The 22,356-nt window shown below is 47.7% G+C and overlaps 1 protein-coding gene across 2 annotated transcripts in view; it reads right to left on the reverse strand.

The window, feature by feature from the left end:
• NCK2 (NCK adaptor protein 2) overlaps nt 13,338-22,356 on the reverse strand; it is a 118,432-nt gene continuing 109,413 nt past the window's right edge. Inside the window, exon 3 of one of the 2 annotated variants that reach the window (XM_018055325.1) lies at nt 13,338-14,678. In XM_018055325.1, coding sequence (XP_017910814.1) covers nt 14,484-14,678 — 195 coding nt within the window. In that variant the 3' untranslated portion in view covers nt 13,338-14,483. The remainder of the gene's footprint in view (nt 14,679-22,356) is intronic. The other variant, XM_018055323.1, reaches the window with a different exon arrangement.

A 22,356-nucleotide genomic window follows, 5' to 3' on the forward strand; every position in this document is an offset into this window, starting at 1 on the left:
GGACAGCAAAGGGACTCAGCCATAAACATATGCGTACTGATTCTCCCCCAAAGTCCCCTCCCATCCAGGCTTCCATATAACACTGAGCAGAGTTCTGTGTGCTATACAGCAGGTCCTTGTTGGTTATCCATTTTAAATACAGCAGAGCGTACATGTCCATCCCAAACTCCCTAACTATCCCTTCCCCACATCATACTCCCATGGCAACCATAAATTCATTCCCTGTGAGTCTGTATCTGTTTTGTAAGTAAGTTCATTTGTATTATTTCTTTTTATATTCCCCATATAAAGGATGTCATATGGTATTTCCCCTTCTGTCTTACTTCACTCAATATGACTCTCTCTAGGTCCATCCATGGTGCTACAAATGGCATTATTTCATTCCTTTTAATGGCTGAGTAGTATTTCATTTTATATATGCACCATCCACTTTCTTCTGCTGCAAAGTGGGGATGCTGGATTCCGGCCAGGCTTAACCACCTAGAATTCACTCTCACGCAGCTCAGAGGGGCCTAATTCATGCTTTTTGCCCAAATGTTGGTCTGTCCAGGCCCATGTTTACCAGGACCACAGGTTAGGCCAGGCTTGAGGTGGGACACCTCTGCGGTGAACATCCCACTGCCCCTCTGGTCTAGCCTCACCACTCAGCTGTATCTGGACATCGGCTTCTGCCTTCGCTTTCCAAGACAATGCCCACACTGCAGTCATATTCCTCAGGGTTTGCTGCGAGACAGAGCCCACATGAGCTGGGTGAAGCAAAAGGGTGTTATGACAGGCTGTGAGGAGGCTTTCGGGATGCTAGGGAGAGCAGGAGCAGACTCCAGGAGGAGCAGATCTCCAGAGCCGCCCAGCAGACCCAGCTGCATCCATGGTGACCAGGAGGGGCTGCAGGGCCCATGCTCAGCCCACACCTGCTGCTCCCAGTCCACACACCCACTCTCCTGACACAGCCACGCAGGCGTTGTGGCCACATGACTGGTTCTAGATGAAATCTCCCCACTCTGCATCAGAGGGTGGACCTGAAGTGATGCCAGCTTCTGGCCGGATGTGGCCAACAGGAAGCACTGGGGGAGGCAGAGGAAGGAGCCCCAGGCCTGCCTCCAGCAGCAGCTTCACCCACTCTGTAATCACCTCCTAGAAGCCTGCCAGGTGAGCGCAGCCCCTTCATTCTGTAACACCTCCTCCTCTTAGATTCCAGATAATGGAATTGTCTCACCAAAAACCTGATGGGATTCACAAAAAAAGCTGTTAGAATTGATGAGTTTAGAGAAGCTGCAGCATACAAAATCCAGACACAAAAATCTTACATACCTATATCCTAGGAACAAACGATTGGAAATTGAAATGAAAATCAATTTCATTTAATATCACGTCAACTATATTAAATACTTACCAATACATCTGACTGAAGAAGCAAAAGATCTGTGCCCTTAAAACTGCAAAACCTTGCTGAGGGAAATTGAAGATTTAAATTGATGGAAATATAGACCTTATTCATAGGCTGGAAGGCTTGATTATTTTCAGTTGATCTATACATTCAAAACAGACCCAATCAAAATCCAAACAAATCTTTTTAATTTTTGTAGAAGTTAACCAGCTGTTTCTAAAATGTAAATGGAAACACAAAGGACCTAGAATAGGTGGAACAACTTAGAACAAACTTAGAGAACTAATGCTGCTGCGCTGCGCTTAGTCACTCAGTCATGTCTGACTCTTTGTGACCCCATGGTCTGTAGCCCACTAGGCTCCTCTGTCCATGCGGATTCTCCACATGAGAGTACTGGAGTGGATTGTCATGCCCTCCTCCAGGGGATCTTCCCAAACCAAGGATCGAACCCAGGTCTCCTGCATCGCAGGCGGATTCTTTACTGTCTGAGCCACCAGGGAAGCCCAAGAATGGAGTGGGCAGCCTATCCCTTCTCCAGGGGATCTTCCCAACTCAGAAACTGAACTGGGGTTTCCTGCATTGCAGGCGGATTCTCTACCAGCTGAGCTACCAGGAAAGCCCAGACTAATACTGCCTGGTGTCAATAATTATTACAGAGCTACTAGATCCCCTGGAGGAGGAAACTGCAACCCACTCCAGTATTCTAGCCTGGAGAATTCCAGAATTCTAGCCTGGTGGGCTATAGTTCACAGGGCCACAAAAAGTCAGACATGACTGAGCACAGAGCACAGCACAGCATACTAATCACTATACTAATCACTATACTAATTATTATAGAGACAGTGTGTTACCGGTATAAACATTAGTAAACAGAATAGAATTCAGAGTAGACTCACCATATATAGACACATTATTAATAATCTTGACAAAGGGGCAGAGACAACCTACGTTAATGTGGTTACAAAACCCAGCACGGAAAATGCTGACAAACTTCTTTTGAGAAATGGAAATTCCTTTTTAATGGAGTTGCATTTGTCTACTATTTAAGATTTCCACATTTTACAAATTTTTTTTTCCAGTTCAAATTCACAAAAATATTGTTTAAGGCACCCTCTAAAAGCTTTACCTTTCACATTTTTGTCTTTATTTTGCCTGGGATTGTATCTCCTGTTATAAGAAAGGGAAAGGGGTCTGGGGTGGTGGGCTGGCTGGTCTGTCCCCTTCTTGGATTTGCAGCGCCCCCTCCATCTTCTCTCCAGACGAGAACCTAGCAGCTCTTCTGGACCTAATATCTGCATAATGTGGTAAGACTGCTCTATTCTGGGTATTCAGTTTTCAACATTTTCTATCAACTTCCTGTGGCAACAGACCAGCACCCTCTCCTCCATCTCCCCGAACTTGGGGGCTTTTTTCTCCCCTTTTCATAGTTTACTGCTAGTTCCTCTTGTACGTCCTATAGTTTCCTTATCTCTTTTCTCCATTCTAGAAGATTTTCTCAAACTACTCCCCAATCCCTCTGATAAATTTATTAATGAGGGTGGCTCATTTTTTTACTTTCCAGGAGCTTTGTTGTTTTCTCTCCATTCCTGCACTGGAGCATCCTGTCCCTGTCAAGGCCACACTGCACTCCGAGGACAGAATTGTTCAGGAGTGAGAGTGGGGCAGAGGCTGGAAGGAGACAGAGGGACCCAGCTGGGGGACCTGGGGAATTCAGGCAGATAAACAGCCCAGAGCAACTCTGTCCCATAAGATACAATGCGACCCAATTATGTCATTTTAAATTCTTTCATAGATACAGTTTAAAAGGGGAAAAGGAAGAGGTTGGAATTTACTTTAATACAGCATTTTCTTTAACCCGCTATATCCAATACATTTCATTTCAACATATTATAATATTACCTAGATAGAATTTCAACATATATTATCAGTATGGAAACATATTAATGAGCTTTTTTCCATTTCTCAGTGTGTCTTCACAACTGGGTGTGTAATTTATACTTCAGCACACCTGGACTCACCACATTTCTTTTGTTTTAAACTTTTTATTTTATATTGGTGTAGAGCTGATTAACAATGTTGTGATGGTTTCAGGTGTACACAAAGGGACTCAGCCATACATATACATGTATCCATTCTCCCCCAAACCCTCCTCCCATCCAGGCTGCTATATATCATTGAGCAGAGCTCCTTGTGGTATACAGTAGGTCCTTGTTGTCACCCATTTAAAATATAGCAGTGTGCACATGTCCATCACAAACTCCCTAGCTATCCCTTCCCTCCATCATTCCCCCTGGGAACCATAAGTTCATTCACTATGTCTGTGTAGACTCATCACATTTCCGGTGCCCAGGAGCTGCACAAGGCTAGTGCGGGCCAGGCTGGGCAGCTCAGGTCAGCAGCAGGCTCACTTCAAAGCTGCCCTGGCTCCCCCAGAATGTCGTCCTATCTTTGTGGAACTTACCCCCAGCTCTGACCACCCTCCTGGACTATCCTAGGAGGGGATTCCCAGATCCCTGTCAGTTGGGCCTGCCAGCCCTGCCTTGGACACCAACTGTATCCGTGCATTTGCTCCGTGTTTAAACCCTTTGAAGGCACTGGTTCCCCAGGGCTCACCCAGTCAGTCTCTTTACCAGGTCTGGTTCTGACTGTCATCCTTGGGTTCCCTGTACACCCCAGGCTCACTGCCCCAGCCTCCAGACCCTGGGCTGCTGCACAGCTGGCCAGTTGCTCAGTCTGGCTGGAAATGCTATGGCCTGAAAGTTTCAGGAAAGGCCGGATGGGGCTCAGCCCTAATATCCTGAGCCTGGACCTGGCACGTGACCAGTTCCTGCCCAGCCTCTAACTCTGGTGTGGGGCCTCCCAATTCTGGTCACAACTGGCTCAAGAACTAGGGTGGGCTGGAGGCTGTTGTGTTCAGGGCCTGCACTCTGCCCCTCAGTGCTGGTGGAGAGAAGGCAGAATCTGGAGGAAAGCGGCAGCAGGAGGCGGGAGAGGTGGCCCCAGGCCAGGCATCCAGGAAGCCCTGCCCATCCAAGCTCTGAGGGAGGGGCCAGGCAGGTGTGCCTGGTGACTCAGCCCTGGGCCCCACTGCCCTCTGGATGACTTACAGCTCACACAATAGACTGATTGTGTCGCTGCCTTTAACTGCGACTTCCATTGCTACCCAGGGACTCAGCCCAGGGACCTCGAGGGACAGAGAGATGGCTGTGAGAGAAGCCTTTGTGTAAATCTGTCCTCAGGAAGGACCCGGGGTCATGGAGAGCAGGGAGGCCGGGAGGAAGAGAAGCTGGTCTGACGGCTGGTCTGTGGGTGTCCAAAGTGACTGGGAAAGCTCGTCCAATCGGTGTGGATCGGCTGTACATTTTAACTGGGTTTTCAGACAAAGGACCTTGAAATCTGAAATCTAAGAGGGGTTAGCAAAGTCCCAAGATACTGCAATGATTTTTAACCTAGTGGATAATTTGAATGTATTTCCCATTTTTTCCCCTCAATTGTCACGTGCAAAGACCTACTTGAGACTGCCCCTGGGAAACCCTGTAGGGTCTTGCTCTGTTTTAATTTTTTTCAATTTTTAAAATTTATTTTAAACTTCTAATTTTGTATTGGGATACAACCGATTAACAACGCTGTGGTAGTTTCAGGTGAACAGCGAAGGGACACAACCATACATATACATGTAACCATTCTCTCCCACACTTTGCTCCCATCCAGGCTGCCACATAACATGAACCAGAGTTCCCTGCACTGTAAGTAGGTCCTCGTTAGTTATCCATTTTGAATATTTGCTCTGTAGGGTCAAAAAGAGTCGGACATGACTGAGCAACTGAACACAAGCACAAGGTACCAGATGCCCATTTAAGGGTGTGGCCCTGGCAGGACACGTGTGGGAAGAAGCCCCAGCAGAACGGGCCACCTTGGAGGTTGGCAGCATCTAATAAGGTGGAAGCCACTACAGGCCTCCAGGAGCAGAGAAACAGCCACTGGGCCCCTGGAGTCCCTAGGAGCTCTGCCTGGAAGGGGACAACGGCACAGCAGAGGCTGAGCTTAGACCCGTCCACCCTGGTGCGGGGGTCTCAGCTGGATCCTAGTTGGTGGATGTCTGGGCCGGGACTTCCCCCATCATAAAAATCCCCCAGTCCAAACGGTGAACCCAGATTCCTCTCAGGAAAGTTATGGCAGCATTCTTGGGGATGATGATTTCTTTTCTTAAGCCTAGGAAGACTTTTGAATTAAATATGTGTATTGGTTTATTTTTATTTATTTTGGCTGTGCTGAGTCTTCATTGCTGCACACAGGCTTTCTCTAGTTGGGTGAGCGGGGACTGCTCTTCACTGCAGTGAATCGAACAGGGATCGAACCTGTGTCTCCTGCACTGGCAGGCTGACTCCCAGCCACTAGACCACCAGAGAAGCCCACGTATATAGCCGTTTAATTGAATTAAATTATAGCATTACTATTTTTGAAACAAAATCTGTACAATTGGGTTAATGTATTTACAAAATTTGAGAATTTGTAATCAAAATTTTGTTGATTTAAAATGTATAATTCATTTTAGACTTTTGAATTTAGGTTGGAGTCAGTAAATATATAAACAGAGCATTTAAGAGAGCTGAGGGCTTAACCATATTTAATTAGATTTTCAAGGATTACTTAAGTACTTGGAAACGTTTGCTAATTATATAACTTAAGCACTTAGAAAAGGAAATTTAATTAATAAACATAAATGCAATTTGAAATACTTAAAGTTTATTTAATTCAATTTTTTAAATGAAAATAGATATTAATCAAAGTAATTAAAAGGAATTGCTCAATGTTGAGTTTGAAAATAGAATAAGATTTGTAAGTTGGATTTTAAAATTTAAGGAAGAACCAGGATTTGGTAACTATTTTTTTTAACTGAACTAACTTCCTTTTGAATAATCTTTCTTTTCTATATTCAAAAGCCTTAAGAACACAAAAATCTCCCACTGTGGGCCTCATACTTCTTAGGGAGATGGGAGCCACCATGCAGATATCCTACCGCTATTTGGGTCACCAAATCTCTGTACCAGCTGTACCACTGTTCCCTTCTCTTTTCAGGTACCAACAGAGTCTGGTTCCCTCATCACTGTGCAGTCCTGCTCCCCTGCTCCCTTTGCCCTCTTTCCAGCGGGGGGGCCTTCCCCGCACCACCAGCTCTGCGCTAATCTGCACACAAGCCAGCACAGAGGCCAGCATGCAATAGTTGGTAAAGTGTGTTCTCTGCATTACACCTGTGGAGTAAGAGACATAGCAATTAGTCTTTCGAGATAGTATAGTGCTGAGTGTTCTTGTAATTGCCAATGAGGATATGTGGACACTGAAACGTAAGCTTCCACAGATAGTTGTGGATGTGAGACCAAGTTCTAATGGTGTGGCATTTTCTCCAAGCCTTATAAAAGTGTTACAACTGCCATATGGATTAGGATGGCTGCTATCAAGAAAACAGAAAACTACAAGTGTTACGAGGATGTGGAGAAATAGAAAGACTTCTGCCCTGCTGACGAGAATATAAAATGGTACAGCCACTGTGGAAATAGTATGGAGGTTCCCTGCCAGTTGAAAATAGAAAACTATCTGACCACATGATCTGACAGTTTCATATCTGGGTATGTGCCCCAGAGAATTAAAAGTGGGATACTGCACACCCATGTTCATAGCAGCACTATTCACAATATACCAAAGGTGGAAGCCACCCAAGTATCCATCAACTGATAAACAAGTAAAATATAGTATGTACACACAGTGGAATATTGTTGCTGTTGCTCAGGTGCTCAGTCATGTCTGACTCTTTGCGACCCCATGGACTGCAGCACTCCAGGCTTCCCTGTCCTTCACCTCTCTCCTGGAGTTTGCTTAAATTCATGTCCATTCAGTCGGTGATGCTATTATGCAGCCTTCAAAAGGAAGGAATTTCTGATACCTGCTACAAGATCGATGAATTTTGAGGACGTTATGCTGAGCAAAATAAGCTCACAAAAGGACAAATACAGCATGATTTCATTCTTATGAGGTCCCCAGGGGAATCAAATACAAAGAGACAGAAAGTAGATGGTAGGGGCCAGGGGCTGGGGGAATCAAATACAAAGAGACAGAAAGTAGATGGTAGGGGCCAGGGCCTGGGGGAGAGTTTCAATTTTATATGAAAAAGAAGTTCTGGAGATGATGGTGGGAATGGCTGTACAACAATGTGAATTTATTTAGTGTCACTGAGTCAAACACTTAAAAATAGTGAGGCCGGTAAAGTTATCAGTATTTTACCACAATTTAAAAAAAACTCACAGTGGTCACAGGCCACATTTAGTGCTTAGTTTCAAGGATTTTTCGGGGCTTCTCTGGTGGCTCAGATGCTAAAGAATCTGCCCACAGTGCAGGAGATTCGGGTTCCGTCCCTGGGTTGGGAAGATCCCCTGGAGAAGGGAATGACCAACCCACTCCAGTATTCTTGCCTGGAGAATTCAGTGGATAGAGCCTGGCAGGCGACAGTCCATGGGGTCACAAAGGGTCAGACACGACTGAGTGACTAACACACTTAAAGAATTTTCCAGAGATTAGACAGATATGAAATAATAGCTCTACTGAACGAGACCCTGGCTCATTCCCAGATGACATGTGATCTTATCAGAGATGGAGACACAGGGGCCTGATGGTCTGTCCCATTCAAAGTTTGCATGAAGTCAAAGTACCCCTGGGACCTAGAATACACTCTCTGGCAAGCAAGTGACTGAGCCAAGGCCTCCCTTTGAGTGTTTTTAAGGTGCGTTTGGTTTAACTCTCATTACACCAGAGAGAAGGATGTGACCTTTGTATCTTATTCTTGTTCAGTAGCTAAGTACTGTCTGACTCTTTGAGATCCCATGGACTGCAGCATGCCAGGCTTCCCTGTCCTTCACTATCTCCTGGAGTTCAGCTCAAACTCATGTCCATTGTATTTTATAGGTTCTCTTTTTCTGTTGTTAATCAATCAACAGATATGTGCTAAGAACCTATGACATACAAGGAGCACAGTGCTAAGAACTTTGAGAAAAGTTTTTAGGGTGAACCTTAAGACACTGCCAACATTCAACCATTTTGACCTGTGGGGAAGAAAGGCAATTTCATATTGTTCAACCTAAACTAGTCTGATGGAAGAGAACCGATACAGAGACACAGAAAGGCTGGCTAGCAGCCCGCACAGACAAACCTGAGGTCTTCCGAGAGGGCCTTTTTGATGAGGAAACCAGGTGAGCTTGGGACATGGGTCCATGGGCAGAGTCACTCAAGTTACAAAAAACGGTCGCAGAGGGTGGCAGAGTGCCAGGTACAGGCTGTGTGTGGAATTGTGAGAATGCGTTTCGGATCAGGAGATGCTGAGGAGCAGAGAGTTGGGGGCAGTGGGAGCCCACCTGGATCCAGAGTCCGGACAGCCAAGGGTCCACGGGGAGGAGGGAGTGGATGGACCCAGGAGGGCGGTTGAGGGAAGGAATTAGGGAAGTCAGAGAGGCTAGCAGTTCCCACTTAGTGCAGCAGAGCACAGGGGGAATAGGGGGCAGAGCATCATGTACCAAGAGTAGGGGACAAAGAGGTGGTGCGGGCTGGAGTCGGGGTGGCGTACTGCCCGAGAAAGGCAGGAGCAAGTGATTCAAGTGAGGAGGAGGAGGATGGGAACTGATGGAGGTAGGGCTGGGTTGTGCTCAGTCACTCAGTCGTGTCCAACTTCTACCACTGAGCCACCAATGTCCTCTTTCATTAGGACCATTTAGCAGGTTATACAAAGGTTCTAAGCATTTTACATTATTGTGCAAAGCAGCTCACCTTCTCTACATGAACGATGTTTATCAGTTCTAAGATTGTCCCTAAATGACTGACAGCAGCTCTGCATGAGAGCATCTGAGGCCGTGAAGGTGCGAAGATTTCAGGACTTGGCGAAGATCATACCACTGGAGTGATCTGAGTCAGGCTTACATCCAGTGTGGACACCAAGGTCACAGGGTTCGAAAAGCAGGGAGGGAAGACCACTGCTTCCTTGGCCTTGAGCCTTCCGCAGGTCCTGACCTGTTCTTGGAGAGCCCCAGGTCCTCAACCATCAATGGAAGCTCAAGTACAAGGCTCTGGTCCTCTGGTTCCCAACTTTGGTTGTAGAACCCAATCCCCAAGCTGAGGTGACTTAGTTACTCAGTTGTATCTGACTCTTTGCAGCTCCACGGACTGTAGCCCATCAGGCTTTTCAAATGCCCATCCCTGGCCAAGGAGGCCATGCATCTTAAGACACTGTCACAGTGAGTCTTTATATTACTGTGGGGTTCATCCATCTTCAGCAGTGACTTACGGTCAAGTCACAGAATCCCTCAAGAAAGGAACACAGACTCTCCAGTTTGCTTGTGAAGCTCAGAGCTAACCTGGAGAAATGCAAGTGGAGGTGCAGGCAAAGAGGATTTTTTTTTTAAGCTCATTCTCAAGTCCACTGGCTTAATCATGGGCCATAACTTCTGTCAACTGTCCTCACTGGACTGATCAACATTCTGTCGATTTACTTTGTGGGGTTGGGGTTAGGCATCCATCCCAGGGGGTGGATAGGAAAAGCATATCAGAACTTCTATTTTTTAATTGCACAAAAAGAAAAACTTAATTGTACCAATATTTAGTGTTGTTTGCTATTTTTACCAATATTATTCAATATTCTACAATACATATAAATGCGTAAATAAATATATACAGTTAAAAGAAAAAGCCCATTCTAGTCCTGATGATCAGACGTTTCTCTCTAGACCCCAGAAAGGGCAGGCTGTAAGGCAGCAGGTGTGCACACAGGGTCAGAGGTCAGGATAGTACCTGCCCTGCAAGGCCCCACAGCCCGGGAAGGTCTGGGAACCCCTGCCCTCCAGGCTGGAACTTGAGCCCTTGAGAAGCCTGTTCTGGATGGAGCTGTCACCCTCCAGGTCTGAGTCACTATATCTGGCCAGGGGTACTGTCTGCTGGGAGAGGGTGCATCACCCCCACTTTTATGGTGGCTCAGATGGTAAAGAATCTGCCTGCAATGCGGGAGACCCACGTTTGATCCCACGTCAGGGAGATCCTGGAGAAAGAAATGGCAACCCACTCCTGTATTCTTGCATGGAGAATTCCACGGACAGAGGAGCCTCTGGGGGGCTCCACTCTATGGGGTCGCCAAGAGTTGGACATGAGTGAGCAACTAACACTTTCCACTTTCAAGTTAACATCTACCCCGATGTGATGGTGTCAGGAGGGTGGAGCCCTCATGAGCACCCTCATCAGAACAGCCTAGGAAAAGCTGGCTCTCTCTGCCATTGGAGGGTTCAGGGTGGATGTCTGCAAATGGGCAGGCCCTGGCCACAGCCTGACCACGAGACCTGGTGACCTCCAGCCTCCAGAACTGTCAGGAATACATCTGACGTTTCTAAGCCGCTCGGCTATAGTATTTTGTCACGGTGACAGGAGCTGAGACTCAGCATAAGTCTTCAGGACGTTGGTTTCAACTTTTGCCTGACCCTCGATGGCTATTGGTGCTGTCAGCTCAGGCTGAGGAGGGTGGGGGGCTTCGTTCCACATAACACAGAGAGAACAAAGGGGCTCAGAGAGGTGACTTCCAAGGGTGTGGGCTTGCCAGTCAGCCGAGGTGAGGATGCAGGGTGAGGTCAGGATCAAGCATGGCTCCTGGGCAGGAGGGGCGGTGGCTCCAGGATGCAGAGTCAGCTGGAACCTCCTTGAACACTGGAGGAGGCTGAGTTCTAAGCCGGGGTGGGCTGGCTCCGAAACCACAGAGTGAGGACTACGCTCCAGAGGGCCTCCTGGAGCCAGGGCTCTGGATGGGGCTCCCGAGGAAGCCGAGGGGCATGAGGACGAGGATGGTGTCACGTGGACCACTCGACACAAGGTAGCCTGACTGGCATCTCCCATGGTCCTGCACACATAGGACGACCCTGTCCTGAGTGCCACACCAGTCAACCTTGCACAACCCTGTGAACTACAGAGGTGAAAGCAGCCCTCCTGACTTGTGAGCCAACACTCAGAATGGCTGGATAATGTGCTTGAAGTCACGGGGCCAGTAAGTATGGCCTGGCCCTTCCCAGGACAGCAGATGGCACCTGGCCCAGGTGTTAGAGCAGAAATACTAAATACACGAGTCACATACTTGCTGATAAAAAACGCAGGGATTCTAGGGAGCAGTTGGCCAAAACAGACCTATATTTATTGAAAAGTAGAATTTTAAGAGAAAACTTTCCAACTCTGTTACACTCTCCATCTGAACTTTGGTCTCACTATTTCGGCATTCTGGTGCTGCATGGTAGGAATGGTGAAAGATCAGATCATGAACCCGTCAGCACATGGAAACCAAAGACACAGCGGTACGGCACCACAAATGCTTTGGAAACGGCATATCTTCAGGAGATATCAAGGAAGGGAACTGCAAGACTTGTCCAGTTAAGAGTTTCCTTTGAGAGGCACTTTGGGAGAGCAGATGGGCAGCTTGAGTGCCCAAGAAACATGAGTCTGGCATTCTGCAGAAGCCACGTGTAGGGATCCTGGTGGCTCGAGACTAAGTCACAGGCTCTTCCTGGAAAATGAAGGCACATTTAATGCAAACATATGAGCAGAGTCACACAGACCACAAGCCACCAGGCGTTACTGTCCTCCAATGCCTGTGCAAAGAAGGGAACCACAAGGCTTGTCCAGGGAATCCCTGGGTGTGCAGAAAGGTGACAGCACAAGTGTACCTGGACGGACTGCTGGTGATCCACACTTCAAACCACATGGGGACCCTGCCGGACACCCCAAACCCCCCTCACGGAACCTCACAGAGGCAAATCCTGATTGACCCCAGGGAGCTAGAGATTCCCCCCTCAGTTGTCTGAGATTTAAAATAATTGTCAGTTACAACCATAAGCCTTAAAGAGGTTCCTTAAGCCAAAACATGTGTTTGTAATGTGTCCTTTATTTCTTCCCGAATGGCTGTATAAGCATTTTGGTGTCCAGGCACTCTCAGTATAGAGGGACTCCTGCATGAGATCAAGGTGGAACTCACGACAGGAAGGTCTGAGAGTTGGGAGGAAGTGGGATTTTCGTGACAAAGCCCAGGATCTACCTGTTTTGTCTAAGGTGATGGTCTGCCTCACTCACCATGAGGTCCATTCTTACGTAACTGGGTGGCCCTAACCTCAGATTGTTTAGTTCCTAAGTCGTGTCTGACTCTTTTGAGACCCCATGGACTGTAGCCCGCGAGGCTCTGTCCATGGGATTTCCCAGGCAAGAATACTGGAGTGGGTTGCCACTTCCTTCTCGAAGGGATCTTCCTGACCCAGGGATCGAACCCACATCTCTTGCATTGGCAGGCAGATTCTTTATCACTGAGTCACCTAAGTCCCATCAATTTCAGGTACCAGACACCAAGTTTCTGATTTATCATCAAACGTTTAACAAAGGCAACAACTAAAGATACAATGAACTTGCAGAGAGGAGCGTTGTGGTGGGTGGGGGGGTGGGAGGTGTGGTCCTGAACCCAGACCCTGGGCTTGCCACCTGCTCCAGGAGGCAGCAGCCACACCCTCATGCAATCATCTGGTGACTCACCTTCTCTGTCTGTGTGATGGGTATGATCGCAGGACCACCTCAAGGAGCTGGGACGAGGATGCTGAGTCCAGCAAAGAGGGAGAGATGGGCACACGTCTGCTGCAAGCCAGTGCTCTCTGGCTCTGTATTCCTGGTGCCCAGTGCTCAGAGGGGCTGGACAACGGCTTCCCCAGTGCATGCAAGGCAGGCAGGAGAGGGGAGAGGAAATCAGAGGAGAGAAGGCTAGCAGATAACAGGCTGGTGATGTATATAATTTGCAGAGTAATTTTAAGACCAAACTTGAGATTCTGGTTTCTCTTGGCGTCATGCTAATTAAAATTTATTATTTCAAGATACAAAAATGTGGTCGTAGAAAAAGAAAACACACAAGTAATAAGTTTATTAGAAGTCCTCCTCAAAGCACTCCCCTGGGGGCAGAGTGCTCAAGCTTATAGGAACCCCTTCCCCACTGCTCAGTCCAGGCTTGGCAAAGGACGAACACACACAGGGTCTCGTCATAATACTTTTTTATTACAATATCCAAAAAACTGAGTATGCAGTTTGGGAGGTCTCAAGACCCCTTCCTCAACTGTAGGAATGTGCCATCTCAAGACTGTATACTGGAACTATAAAGGAGTTCGGATGTAAAGAGAAAAGAAAATGCAATTTCTTCATAAACATTCTGTGTCTCTTACTACCAATCACATATCCTTTTGTAAACCCTGAAAAATTTCCCTGTAAAGCAAATACTATATATATATATATATATATTTTGTGTGTGCGTGTATGTGTGTGTGTGTGTGTGTGTGTGAAGTGTGGGTTGCTTCCCTCCCCAAAGATCACCTGTTTTCCTTAATCATCTGCATTAGTGTCAACAAATGGCTACAGGTACATATGACTTTGAGAATTAAATACATCACTGTGAGATTCAAACGAGCCGAAGGGCAAGAGGAAAGAGCACTCTGCTGATGGCACGTCAGGGGGGAATTTCCGAAACCACCGTCTCCCCCAGTCTCTGGCCCCTCTTCTGCAAACTGGCATTCCAGGACCTCTTTTCTTTATTGCAAGCGCAGCCCCAAAGGCACTGGACAGCATCTTCCCTCCCGTCTTGCCCGGTGGTTCCAGTATTGCTAACAGCGCCCAGGGTTGTCCCCGGAGAGCCTGGGAGCCGTGGGAGCACAAACGACACGGATGGAGAACTGCTGGGGTCAGGACTGGGGGTCCCCAGGCAGGTGCCGCCTGCTCTGTGGCTCATGGACATAAGGGCAGCTCTGGTGCATCCACACGGCGCCCGAGGTCTGTAAGGGGGTCTGCTGGCGCGAGCGGTGTGAATGGACTAAGGCTGTCTCCCACGGAGGAGGAATAAAGTGAACCGACTCGCTCTGTCCACCTCTCATCACGAAAACCAGCCGGGAGGGCCCGGGATGGCAAAGAGTGGGGCGGTGGCAAATAACCGACCTGGACAAAGAAGGGACCAGGCGGAGAGAATGGGGCCTGCAGGAGAGCCCAGCCAGGGTGCCTTCCCGGGGCATCACTGCAGCGCCCGGACGAGGTAGAGCTTCTCCCCGTGCTCGCTGGTGAAGATGGGGGCCTTCTTGTAGTGCTCCACCAGCTCGTCCATGGTGTGGAAGCGCCGCTGCCCAATGCAGTAGACGTTGTCCACCAGCTGAACCTTGAAATGCTTGTTCTTCCCTGATGCTTTGAGAGACACGGAGAAGTCACTGGGCTGTGGGGGAAAGAGAACACACACAGGTTACCACTGGGCTCCGTGCACCAGCTGGGGAGCCTGGGCTCCAGTCCACACCCAGGGCAGCCACTTCCTGATCTTTAGAACCACTCGGAGGCTGGTGAGATGCTCATGTTCTGGATCGAAGAAAAGTGACACTGTACTTAGTACTTTTGGTGCAAAATGTACTTTCGCTATTTGAAAACTGGAGACTTGTTCTGAAATGTACAGCACTGATGCTAACCAATACACATTTTTCATTTCCCCAGCTAGTTCTTGGATTTGTAGAAAGTGGTCTGTACATAGGCAGCGGCTAGAAATACATTTCCTCTGGCTTCTACCACTATTAGGAGCTCAGCCAACAGCATGGTGCTGGCCCAAATATAGACACCAAAGTCAATGGAACAGACAGATGAATGAATATAGAAACTGTAGTGTGTGTGTGTGTATATATATATATATATATATGCAATTGGAATGTTATCCAGTTATAGAAAAAAAAAAAGAATGCATGCGAATGAGTCCTAATGAGATGGATGAACCTAGAGTCTGTTATACAAAGTGAAGTAAGTCACAAAAAGAAAGACAAATATTGTGTATTAACACATGTGTATGGAATGTAGGAAGATGGTACTCATGACCCTATTTGCAGGGCAGCAGTAGAGACACAGACAGAGAACAGACCTTTGGGCACACTGGGGGAAGGAGAGAGTGGGACGAACTGGGAGAATAGCATGGAAACATACATATTACCATATGTGTATGGGAGCCAGTGGGAATTTGCTGTATGACACAGGGAGCTCAACCCAGTGCTCTGTGACAACCTAGAGCGGTGGGATGCAGAGAGAAACAGGACGGGGCTTCAGAAGGGAGGGGACCCATGTATACCTGTGGGTGATTCATGTTGATGTGTGGCAGAGGCCAACACAATATTGTAGGGTAGTTATCCTCCAATAATTGTGTTTTGTTCTATACTTCTCTATATTGTACAATTATAATCTTTGATAAAAAAAAAAGTCAGTGGAACAGAATAGAGAGCCCAGAAATAAATCCACACTCTCAGGGTCAATTAATCTGTGACAAAGGAGTCAAGAATACACAACAGAAAAAAGACAGTGCCTTCAATAAGCAGCTAGGAAAGGTGGATAACTACAAGGAATGAGATTGGAACATGATGGGTGACACAGACAATGACAATCAATGAGAGGGAAGGATGTCCCACCCTGCCGTCTCACTGTCACTCCTGTTCTTGCTGTTTCTGAGCCACCCCTTGTCCCTCTCCCTGCTCAACCATTCCTGAGGGGCTCAGAGCGCAGAATGGCCACGTGGAGATGCCTCTGCATCCCCAGACTGGATAAGCTCCACTCTCCTTGGCTTTGTTGTTATTGTCACTTAGCTGCTCAGTCGTGTCTGACTCTTCGAGACCGCATGGACTACAGCCCACCAGGCTCCTCTATCCGTGGGATTATCCAGGCAAGAACACTGGAGTGGGTTGTCATTTCCTTCTCCAGGGAATTGTCCCAACCCAGGGATCAAATCCACGTCTCCCGCACTGGCATATGGATTCTTTTCCACTGAAACATCTCCTTGGCTATTGTCCAGCAGAAGACATCCTGACACATCTGTTGGTCAGGGCTGCGTCTAATCCACGGCTGTGTCCACAGAGAGCCCAAGAGATGGTGGGAGCTGTATGATCCAGGTCTAAAGTGAATTCTGAGCCCAGACTTTCACCCTTCCCCAAACCAGCAACTCACTGCTGGTGACGACCCACCAACCCAGCCCCTGCTCACATGTCTCCCACCAGGACAAAACCAACAAGCATCCCTTCATCGGTTTTTACACTGACTCTGCAAATGTTTGATCAAAAGTGAACAGATCTTGCAAAATGAGAGACAACTCCATATAAACGAATGACAGGGAAAGGGGTATCTAGGAGAACCCAGATCTGGGGTGGGCCACTGGTCCCCAACAGTCACAACTGTCAGCATCACGATATTGTAATTATCCTCCAATTAAAATAAATAGATTTTTTAAAAGTATCACAGAGATAGACATATTCAGTTAGTTAGTTAGTAATTGTGTGTCCCTTTGCCCAAAACAGACCAAATAAATCTTTGAGGGGAAAACCTCATCTTATCTCTATGCTAAACCCAGGGCCCAATGCCTTGGGGGAACCCAGGAAACACTGGGGGAATAAAATTTCAGGAAGAGATGGGAAGATCTAGATCCAGTTAGGCCTTGGGTTGTGTGTTATTTCCAGAATCACAGCCATTCATTAGAGGATTAGGGGTATACAGAACTTGAAAATTATTTTCCCAACTTGATCTCTTATGCCCCTTCCCCAAAAAAGAAATGAGTCATCATGAATGATTCATCGAATCAATCAGCCATCAGCGTGCACACTGCTATATTTAAAACAGGTAACCAATAAGGACATACTGTATAAAACAAGAAACTCTGCTCAGTGTTATGTGGCAGCCTGGAAGGGAGGAGAGTTTGGAGGAAAACGGATACATGTGTATGTATGGCTGAGTCCCTCTGCCATGCACCTGAAACTATCACAACATTGCTAATCGGCCACTGTTGTTTAGTCGCTAAGTCGTGTTCGACTCTTTGTGATCCCAGAGACTGTAGCCTGCCAGGCTCCTCTGTCCACAGGATTCTCCAGTCAAGAACACTGGAGTGGGTTGCCATATCCTCCTCCAGGGGATCTTCTTGACCCAGGGATCAAACTTGAGTCTCCTGCATCTCCTGAATTGGCAGGCGGATTCTTTACCGCTGAGGCCACCGGGAAAGCCTCATTAATTGGCCATACTTCAATACAAAAAAGTTAAAATAGTCTAAACGGCACAGAAGGACATTTTAAGTAATCAACTGCACAATTCTCAAATCACTGCTATTTTCACATTTACATTTACTGATCAAGATGAACGTGAGCTGGCCTCTGTTATCAGTATTCTCACCCAAGCTGGATGCTGTGTGTGGTTCTGAAAACAGAACAAAGTAAACAGGTACCGCCAGACAGGTGCTTTGCACAGGACGCCTGAGCATCAGCCCCTTGGCCCCTGTCATGTGGCAGTCAGTTCTGGGGGGGGAAGACTGGAGTAGTCACCATGCCCTGTGTCCAGCAGTATATACATGTTAGGGACTGCTCAGCTCTCTCTTGGGGTTTCCGGTTTTCAAGAAGCAATGTGTAGTTTCAAGATCTGTTCATTTTTAGAAGCATATACATTCTGTGCCAAAAGCCTGTGCCTTCTGATAAAGATAGAAGGCGACTTCAGTTTTACGTTTAGGACCAGCCGGGCACTGAGCTAGTTTTAGAGACTCTTAATCAGTTCATAGATAAAGTGGCATCGTACGGAGGGAGTGTGTGAGACGGCGTCACTATGTGACAGGCTCAATTTTACTTATGCCCCACAATCAGCAGCTGACTTTCTGAATTTGCTTTTAATTTAAGCGCCTTAATTTAGCCTCCTGATATGTCTCCTGTACATATGCATTACGGCAGTAAAACTGGTCACTGTAGCAGAGACAGTAATTTTTAATTCTGTGGGCTCCTAAGCAGAAACCTTGAAGTTAAGGACATGGGAGGAATTAAGTTTATACCAAGCAGGGGGTGCTGAACCTTCAGAGAACTCTCATTCCAGCATCTCTGTGCTTCTGATCTATGTGTTAAAATGCACTGTTACATGTCACCAAGTTCTAAAGGAAGCCTGAGGATGAACTGGGCCAAGGGGTCTCAATTTGTGCTCCCAAGTCCAGTAGCATCACCTAGGTGCTTGTCAGAAAAAGCCAATTCTCAGGCCCCACTGCAGACCCCCTGAATGAGCAGCTCAGGGGCAGGGCCATCCAGGGGCTTCAGATGCAGTTTGAAATGAGGTCTGAGTGAACCACCCACAGTGCTTTCAAGTGTTCAGGGCCATGAGAACAAGACAGGAATGTGATTTACATGCTAAGACGCACCTTGGAGGAGGTGGCTCCGTGACAAAGCCCACCCCCAGGCTGGGGAAGCCTGTCTGACTCCGCCCTGAGGGGTCAGACCTTGCTCTAGATACTCCCTGCAGGGGACCCCCTGGGTGGCACAGCCAGGATTCTCTTCCCTTCTCAAGAAGCCAGCCTCCTGGATCTGACAAGAAAAGGGGCTGCTCCAGAAGTGGGGGGTGGAGGGGTGGGGAGTGGATCCCCGAGAAGTTGGGGCCACCAGTCTTGGTCCTTACAGGCTTGTCTGTCCCAACAGCCTTGGGGAAGTCACATGAAGGATGGAGCCACATTGGTCTGCACTGGCTGTGGGCATAGGGCCAGAAAGGCTCAGCAACCCTCTGAAGCTAAGCATGTCACAGAAACCTGACAGGGGTCTGCTGGCTCAACCACACTGAGAAGAGGACTGAAGCCCACGAGCCCAGCATCTGGGGTGGGACTGATTTGCAGTCACTGGCCCCTAGAGGTCGGTGAGATGCCTCAGACACCATCTCCGGTGGGCAAGTACTTTCCTCGCCCGCATCTTGAGACCAAAATGTAAACACTTCTTGCAGAATTTCTCTTGCAAGTCGAGAAGGAACTGTTTTCAAAGGACAGGCAGTAAAGACTCCTGGCAGTAGAGAGAAGAGGTGGGCTTGCCGGCCTCCAGGAAAGAAATGTTTACGGAGAGCCGAGCAGAGCAGAATGCAAACCTTCCTCCCTGCATCTGGGCTCCTCAGCTCATCTCATCGGACAAGGTGTTTCCCCTTCACTTGCTGAGAAACCACAGAAAAGCGAAGTCATGTCCGATTCTTTGCGACCCCATGGACTGTAACCTGCCAGGTTCCTCTGTCCATGGGATTCTCCAGGCAAGAATACTGGAGTGGGTTGCCATTTCCTTCTCCAGGGGATCTTCCCAACCCAGGGATTGAACCCGAGTCTCTCACACTGCAGGCAGACTCTTTACCATCTGAGCCACCAGGAAAGCCCCCGAGAAACCACAGTAAGGGCAGAAAACATTCGCTGGGAGGGCCGGAGTGAGCCTACCGAGGCTGCGGGCCTCCCACCCCTCGCTCTGGGTCTGCCAGTGCTTGCGTGCTGTTAAAAGCAAGGGATACAGTTCAAAGAAACCCTAGCAATTTCTATGTTCTTTTCTCCTTGCTAACTGACTGCAGTGGTCAGCAGATTACTGGGAGCAAAGCCTGAATTACCTCTCTTCTGTAAATGAAAATGGAGCCCTCCAGCCTAGGAGACAAGCCTGTTCACAGTCCTTCTGCAGTTACAGCTAATAAGAAATGGAGTAGGAAGACGGAAAGGTTTACACTGGTGCTATTAATACACGTGCCAGCTGTGCACACCTTTCTCATATTACAATTTATTAGACTCATTTCTTTTTTTTTTTTTTTAATACTGACTGATTTGGCTGCTCTGAGTCTTAGTTGCAGCATGCAGGGTCTAGTTCCCTGACCAGGGATTGAACCTGGGTCCCCCACATTGTGAGCTCGGAGTCTTAGCCACTAGACCACTAGGGAAGTCCCAAGATACTTTTTTTTTTTTTTTAATTTCCACTACAGCTTTTAATTCTTGGGGGGAATCATTTCTAATAGGTATTTGTGAATTTACATGAGAGCAGTATATCCATAAAGAAGACTGAGCATCAAAGAATTGATGCTTTCAAACACTGGTGCTGGAGAAGACTCTTGAGAGTCCCTTGGACTACAAGGGGAACAAATCAGTGAATCCTAAAGGAAACCATCCCAGAATATTCAATGGAAGGACTGATGCTGAAGCTCCAATACTCTGGGCCCCTGAAGTGAAGAGCTGACTCATTAGAAAAGACCCTGATGCTGGGAAAGATTGAGAAGAGGAGAAGAGGGTGACAGAGGATGAGATGGTTGGATGGCATCATCAGCTCAACAGACACGAGTTTGAGCACGCTCCAGGAGATGGTGAAGGATAGGGAAGCCTGGCATGCTGCAGTCCATGAGGTCGCAAAGAGTCGGACACAACTGAGTGACTAAACAACAACAGCAAGTATGTCAATAAACATTTACATCAAGGGAGCTAATGATCTGGGGGTTTTATGAAAATGTTTCTGAATACTGTTACAGATGAATTATTTGACAGAGTTTTCAGGTGGCTCAGTGGTAAAGAATCAGCCTGCTAATGCAGGAGATGAGATGCAGGTTTGATGCCTGGGTCAGGAAGATCCCCTGGAGTAGGAAATAGCTATCCACTCCAGCACTCTTGCCTGGGAAATTTCACCAGAGAAGCCTGGTGGGCTACAGTCCATGAGGTTGCAAAGAGTTGAACAGGACTGAGCTACTGAGCATGCACACACTCACACTTACACTCTAGTTTGAAAGAACTGTTTTTCAGTTCCCACTGATTTACTGGACACTCATCTCTCTTCATGTTCCACTTGCAGCCTGAAGGGAGGTTGTCTGGACCCCTGGTGGCAGCAATCCTGAGCCAGAGGCCACCAAGTCTGACCTGAGTTCACAAGCCCAGGTGTCAGTGGGCACAGAGGAAGGGCTGGGCATGCTGGCACCTCCTCTGGCTGCTGCTGGCTCCCAGTCACTCTGAATCTACACATACATGCTGGACAACTGCATCATCAGTGAATGTGGAGAATATTTTCTAAGGTCTCATGCAGTGCTAGGATTCAACGGCCGACAGGATGACACACCATGCACTCCAGTGCCAACCTGGCTGCCATGGGGACAGCACAGCCACGAATGAAGGCAGTTACACTGTGAGCACAGGCCCCATCGTGGGACCCAGGAGCATGGCTCACGGAGGCTTCCCAGACGGAAAGGAGGAGGAGTGAGGTGTGGACGGCGTGTGTGCCTAGACTGCGCAGGGAGGGGGGTGCTAGGGGGATGGGGGCAGCTGTACTCTACAGTTTTCCAGATGTGTGTGAAGGTCCACAGAAGGAGAGAGCAGAGTTTGGGCAGCATGCAGGAGAGGGCGATGGGAGGTCTCCTCCGTGGACTAGGAGGAGCCACTTGGCCACGTGACTGGGATTCCCCCAGGGCACCCAGTGGCACAGCCCAGCCGCCTGCACCGCCTCCTTCTGCTCTCACCACAATTCAGGTTTCAGGTAACAAGCAGCCCTCTGTTCCACTTTCTACAGCATCTCCCTCCAAAAAAGGGGATTCAGCACTCTTCACCTTCTTTAACACATAATACGGCAGAGATAAAACTCCATCCAAAGCCCTTTGTAATAAATGACACAAAAACATAGGGACACAAAATATGGGGAAATAGATGATCTCTTTGGGATCTTTAACATCTTACAGAGAAAAACGGCTTCCTATAACACAGGCTGATGCTTTGCAGACCTCAACCTAGTTTGTAAGCTGTCACTTTCTACAGCAACTGAAAAAATAAAACACTGACAGTTTACAGATTACACAGAAATTTAGTTACTGGTTATTCTTCACTGTAATACAGTTTCCTAGCCGTATCCACAGAGTAAGTCTGAACAAATACATAAGGATTTACAATGAGCATTAGATGAGAAGGCAGGTAGGAATTTTGAATTTTCTAGATTTAATGAGATATGGATGGAATATAATGATTAAATACGAAGAACTGACACTGTTCCATCTTTAGCTGCTAAAGGTAAATGACAATTAGAGGCGAGGAATGAGAGCAAGAGGTGGGGGGGAGAGAAAACTCGATACTGAGATGCAAGATAGAAAAGGGCCAAAGCAGG

Source organism: Capra hircus, chromosome 11, assembly GCF_001704415.2.
Source record: "Capra hircus breed San Clemente chromosome 11, ASM170441v1, whole genome shotgun sequence".
NCBI classification, from domain to species: Eukaryota; Metazoa; Chordata; class Mammalia; order Artiodactyla; family Bovidae; genus Capra; species Capra hircus.